General features: G+C 34.8%; 1 protein-coding gene across 2 annotated transcripts; it reads right to left on the bottom strand.

Moving 5' to 3' along the window:
• Positions 1 to 1538: 1538 nt before the first annotated feature.
• LOC113297221 (malate dehydrogenase, cytoplasmic-like) lies at positions 1539 to 4191 on the bottom strand. Of its 2 annotated transcripts, none has more exons than XM_026545647.1 (7): positions 4079 to 4191; positions 3196 to 3354; positions 2938 to 3113; positions 2429 to 2706; positions 2174 to 2309; positions 1967 to 2078; positions 1539 to 1821 (listed from the first exon to the last, which is right to left on the bottom strand). In XM_026545647.1, the coding sequence occupies exons 1-7, from the start codon at positions 4119 to 4121 to the stop codon at positions 1727 to 1729; spliced, it is 999 nt and encodes a 332-aa protein (XP_026401432.1). In that variant the 5' UTR covers positions 4122 to 4191; the 3' UTR covers positions 1539 to 1726. The 2 variants fall into 2 exon arrangements, with proteins under 2 accessions (XP_026401432.1, XP_026401431.1); XM_026545646.1 differs by lacking the exon at positions 4079 to 4191 and adding an exon at positions 3625 to 3809.
• Positions 4192 to 6426: the final 2235 nt, after the last annotated feature.

Genomic DNA, 6426 nt, shown 5'->3' with positions numbered 1-6426 from the left:
TTCCAGTCGAGACTCGACTATCTCTCAAGCATCTCAAGTCCGATACTTGGCAAAAAGTCTCTCCTCGCACATGAGCGAATTTATTGCAGGTTATCACGGTTGGGGGCGTCTTTGTAATATATCTACACACGCTTGGGGGCGAGTTTCGTCATCAACGGTCGACGCAAGAGGAAAATGGAACTTCTTAACCCCCAAGACGGAGAGCCCGATAATCAAGCCCGTCTAGCCCATGAAAGAAGATTCTAGAAGTATTGTTGCGCAAGTTTCTTGCATAAAAAGTTTATATCAGAATTAGGTGTACATAAATTCTATAAGTACATCTATCCTAAAACCTAAGTGGATATGGAATTCTAGGTTAGTTAACCACATACAAGATTACTGTAATCATCGCATCAATAAAATCTCTTCTTGTGGGATTCCTCCGTGGATGTAGGCATCACTTGCCGAACCACGTTAAATTCTTTGTCTCTTTTACTTTTCTTCAACTCGTTTCCTAACCATAATTTTTAATAATCATCATCAAATCATCGTGTTTAGTGCCTAAAATTAATTTTGGCTACAAATAATAATGTTGTATTGTGAAAGATGTAGTTGGTTGTTTTTAGCACGATTAATAAAGACAGGTACCATATATTTCAAGGATGTTATCAAATCACATGGGACATAATGTTCATGCTGATGGATCACCCAAATGGTACCCCTGCTATCTTTGGTACAAGATCGTATAAATCATGGTTTTTAATGTTCTAATAAAATTCATTGCAATACAAAAGACAATACAACACGGAAAAAAATAATTGACAACCTAAATTTGTTCAGTGTAAACCTCATACATAGCGTCAATGATTGAACATCAGAATTACGCCGAACAACCTACAAGGGTGGGCAATGGTGGGGACAGTGGCAGAGTCAGAAATAAAAATTCAATGCAACTCCAACAGATGATAGAAGTCAAAAGAAGAGGATTAGATGGATAGTAGAGATTTAGCCTGTGCTAACTACAAATCTGAACTAGATTTTAGATCGAGATTAATGCTGGGAAATTCAAACACAAGCCCTAAAAAAAAATCATATATCTTTTCATGATTTTTAACTCAAAATGATGAGAATCGTCCCAGGATTATAAATCGAAACGCCGATTGTGTATCAAAAAAGAAATTAAATATGAAATCGAACAATAATTTAAATGCAAAATCAAAACTTCAAGAATAAACACTTATCTTTTCCTTTTGATTTGTTGGTGAATCCATCGATGACACTTATCTTTTCCTTTTGATTTGTTGGTGAATCCATCGATGTCATCTCCAACCATGATTTATCCATTTTACTCTCTCTCTCTTTGAATATATAAGGAAATTTTACTCTCTCTCTATTTGAATATATAGAGAAAAGTATTTAGGGTGATAGATCGATAAGGGTTTGGACTAAACTGTTTGGGCGGGAAATTTCGGACTAGAGAGTACTTGCCTCGGAGGGACAGGACTAGAGCGTCCAAAGTCCAGGAAAAGGGGGATTAAAAGTTATTTTCTACTAGAGAATTATCATAAACTAGGGAATAACAATAATAAGAATTATTGACAACATTTTCCAAATTTCCGATTGAAGTTAGAATGATTTGAAATCATATACTTCATTCTCCAAATTTAAAATAAAGTAAGAAGTATTTGATCATCTATTTTTCTTCTTGTTAATCTTTACTTTTATTGTGAAGTTTTGTACTTCTTCATCAGTTGAGGCATGAATAAGCAAGGGATTTCTCCTCAATCAGCTCGTTTGCTGTAGCATCCATCTTTGTGCGTGAAAACTCATCGATCTTGAGACCTGCCAACAGTCTTACATTAGTAAGTTCGTTAAGATGATCTTAGTTAGTAAACTGTTTTGTTGACTGATCTTCGTGGAGGATGAAATATCTCAATTTTTCAATCAAATAATAATAATACAATTGAACTAGCAACTAAGACCATACCTTGAACGATTGACCATTCACCTTTCTCACAAGTGACAGGAAAGGAGTAAATAAGGCCAGAAGGGATTCCATAAGATCCATCTGAGTAAACTCCCATCGATACCCATGTTCCCTGTATCGAGAATAATAACAACAGCAAGATTATGAAGTTAAAATCATCTGTTTTCCAAATCATTTTCTGTTCTGAACAGAATAACACTACATTACCTTGGGAGTTCCAAGAACCCAATCGCAAATGTGGTCGCAAGCAGAGCTCGCAGCTGATAATGCACTTGACAGCTTCCGTGCTTTTATGATGGCTGCACCCCGCTGTTGTACAGTTTTGATAAACTCTGTTCTCAACCTTGAGTTAACAAAAGAATTCAAACAGAAACAACTAAATTAATCTGCAAGAAATTGAGTTCACTTGTGAATGTTAAACTTGTATGGAGATTAAGCATGGGTATGGGTTCTAGGTCTAACCACTGGTCGTCGGCAATAAGCTCACGAGCGGGCTTTTGCCCATCGCTTGAAGTGACAGTTGCGTGACTAACATCTGGGTATTGAGTAGAAGAATGGTTACCCCAAATTATGACGTTCTTCACGTCACTGACTTGGATATCCAACCTCTCAGAGATTTGGCCTAGAGCTCTGTTGTGATCAAGTCTTGTAAGACATGTTATGTTCTTCTCCGGAATCGAAGGTGCAAATTCTTTCAAAATGAGGGCATTGGTATTTGCTGGGTTAGCGACAACTAGTACCTGCAAAAGGAAAATATACAATACGCACTAGTCACTAATAAACTGAGGTGCACATTCCAGTTAGCCTAAACACTAGCTAGAAAAGATACGTTCTATCAAGAAGAAAGAACCACGGCAATATATTTATTTACGTATCAACACTCCAAAATAGCAATAATCTATAAACTGATAATGTAGGGCCGAAAAGAAAATGCAAGCAATTCAACAAAATCTTAGAAACCGGTAAGTCACCTTGCAGTCGGTGTTTGCATGCTTCTCCAGTGCTGAAGCTTGTGCCTTATAGATAGAAACATTTTTTGACATCACATCTTTCCTTTCCGTTCCTTCTTTTCTAGGGAACCCACCAACCATAACCGCAATGTCGACACCAGTACAAGCTTCGACAACATCCGTGGTGGCAATAACATCTGTTGAACAATAGATTCATGAGAAATGCATATATTGAATCATCACTTTTCATGATTAATCGGTTGTATTACAAAGATATACCTTTTAGAAGAGGAAATGCAGCATCAATCAACTCCATCTTCACCCCATTCAAGGCTTCCGCGGCAGGTTCAATATCAAGCATGTGCAGAATTACAGGTTGATCTGGACCTAACATCGCACCTCGAGCTACCATCGGCACAAGGGCGTATCCAATTTGCCCTGTAACATAAGTTATGTTAGAAGAACCACATTGAAACAAATAGATACCAAAAGGTTTGCCGCTAGCGAGAGCAAACCACTGTGTATAAAGCATCTGCTATTACAAACCCAAGAAGTGCTAATCTTGTGAAACCAGCACACAAACCATCCACTAGAACTTTAAGTTGACAAGTAGCAATAACTTCTAGAATTGCCAACTTGATAGGTAAACTACATTCATTTCTTATTATTCAAAAATAAAATAAAATCATAGATCAAAAAATGACTTGCCTGCAGCACCAGTGACAAGAACCCTGATAGGTTCTTTTTCGGTATCTAATAAATTGACAAAATATTTAATAATCCACCAGAACAAATAGAAACAAACGATAAGAACCAGTAGCTTTTGGACAATTTCAAGGTGCTCCATTGAAGAAATTACTAAATATATAAAAAACCCTTCTTTGTTTACTAATTGATTGTTATTCACAAATAAAATTCTTGATAACTAAAATTCAATTGCAATTTATACAAAATAAAAACCAATCAACAGAATCTAAGGCAGGATCAGTAAGAAATGAACTGATAATTAATTTCTTGTTTCTCAAGTAAGGAATACTTGTCAGTAGGACTTCCAAGGAAAATGAATTGGTATAACAATAATGTGATCAAATCCTTTACTACAGATATGCTAAACGTAAACCCTAGAGAATTGAAATCGAATAAAAGAAAAGAAAACATTTACCAGCAGCACCAGTGACCAAAACCCTAACTGCATTTTTTGACATTGCTCTATAATCCTCGATTTGAGTTTTTTAATATCGGTTTAATTAACTTGAGAGATATAGATAATAAACAGTAACCCAATTTTATAAGCACGAAGGTTTACGGTTTGAGTAAGTAGAAATTGGCGAGAGATCTTTACTATTTAGTCCAGAAAACACGACCCAGATTACTGGTTGGTCCAGCGGGATATAACAATTAATGGCTAGTCCAATAAAGTTTAAAAACATGTTATTTTACCTATATGCCCTGGACCACGTGATGTGTACAGTTTCCGTCCGTTTTCTTTTCATTTTTTTTCCAGTTGCATTCTCTATCTCTTCTGCAACCTAACTCTCAATTGAAAAACGCAAACTGCTTCGTCTTTCTTCACATTCAGAAAACTGCTCCCGTCTCTCTTCTGCAACCTAACTCAATTAATCACCATTATCAGAAAAAGATCGAAAAATCACCATTATCAGAAACAGAAACTGCTTCTTCTTTCAGTATCTGACCTAATTTTCATTAAATTCAATTGAAGAAGAAATGGGTACAAGTAGAAAAATTAAGAGGACGATTACAAAAGAATTTACTGAAGTATCTCCATCACCAGTGAAAAGAAGAAAGAAATCTGACGATGATTCACCAACAGAAGCGTCCCCTGCTTCTAAATCTCCTACACTATTGAAAAGAAGAAGCAAATCTGTCGATGATTCATCAACAGAAACCTCCCCTACTGCTAAATCTCGTACACCAGTGAAAAGAAGAAGGAAGTCTACCGATTATTCACCAACAGGAACCTCCCCTACTGCTAAATCTCCTACACTATTGAAAAGAAGAAGCAAATTTGTCGATGATTCAGCAACAGAAACCTCCCCTACTGCTAAATCTCGTACACCAGTGAAAAGAAGAAGGAAGTCTACCGATGATTCACCAACAGGAACCTCCCCTACTGCTAAATCTCCAACAACAAGAAGTATGAGTAAGGTTCCTCAGGAAAAAGGTAAATCAAATCAAAATCAAAGCCAAATATGTACTTCATATTGACATGCAATATTCCCAAAACCTAAAATATGTACTGTTACATATTGAAATGTAGTGTTTTTTAACTAATACATACTAAAATTTAGTATGTCAATTTATATGTGTACTACATATCAATATGTTGTCTGCAATTTGTACTTCATTTTGACAAGTTATATGTTGTACCATACTGATATGTAATGTGTACAAAACTTTTTGATATGTAGTCTGCAATTTGTACTTCATTTTGACAAGTTATATGAGTAAGGTTTCTCAGGAAAAAAGTAAATCAAATAAAAAACAAAGCCTAATATGTACTTCATATTGACATGCAATATTCCCAAAACCTAAAATATGTACTGTTACATATTGAAATGTATTGTTGTTTAACTAATACATACTAAAATTTAGTATGTCAATTTATATGTGTACTACATATCAATATGTTGTCTGCAATTTGTACTTCATTTTTACAAGTTATATGTTGTACCATACTGATATGTAATGTGTACAAAACTTTTGGTTTACAAAAACAGCAAAAACCAAGGGAAAGAAAGCAGATGATGCTCCTGAAGCAAAAAGAAAAAGAAAAACAGCAGCGGCAACTACTAAAGCAAAAGGAAAAAAAGTGACAAAGGCTGCTACTCCTTCACCACCAGCAAAGGGGAACAAAATAAAACAAAATAATGCATAATGTCTTATGCAGCTAAAACAAAATAATGCATAATGTCTTATGCATCTAAAAAAAACTGATGCATAACCAGAAAAGTGAGAAAAGTAATGCATAAGACATTATGCAGCTAAAAAAAATAATGCATAATGTCTTATGCATCTAAAAAAAACTGATGCATAACCAGAAAAGTGAAAAAAAGTAATGCATAAGACATTATGCAGCTAAAACAAAAATAATGCATAATGTATTATGCATCTAAAAAAACTGATGCATAACCAGAAAAGTGAAAAAAAAGTAATGCATAAGACATTATGCAGCTAAAACAAAATAATGCATAATATCTTATGCACTAAACAAAATGATGCAGAAGACATTATGCACGTGCATAAAAATCCATAAATCAGAAAAGTGAAAAAAGTAATGCATAAGACAATATGCAGCTAAAACAAAATAATTCATAATGTCTTATGCATCTAAAAAAACTGATGCATAACCAGAAAAAGTGAGAAAAGTAATGCATAAGACATTATGCAGCAAAAAAAAATTTAATGCATAATGTCTTATGCATCTAAAAAAAACTGATGCATAACCAGAAAAGTGAGAAAAGTAATGCATAAGACATTATGCAGCTAAAA

Source organism: Papaver somniferum, chromosome 7 (assembly GCF_003573695.1).
Source record: "Papaver somniferum cultivar HN1 chromosome 7, ASM357369v1, whole genome shotgun sequence".
NCBI lineage: Eukaryota > Viridiplantae > Streptophyta > Magnoliopsida > Ranunculales > Papaveraceae > Papaver > Papaver somniferum.
Note: the sequence above shows the minus strand (reverse complement) of the source record. Positions and strands in the feature narration are given on the sequence as shown.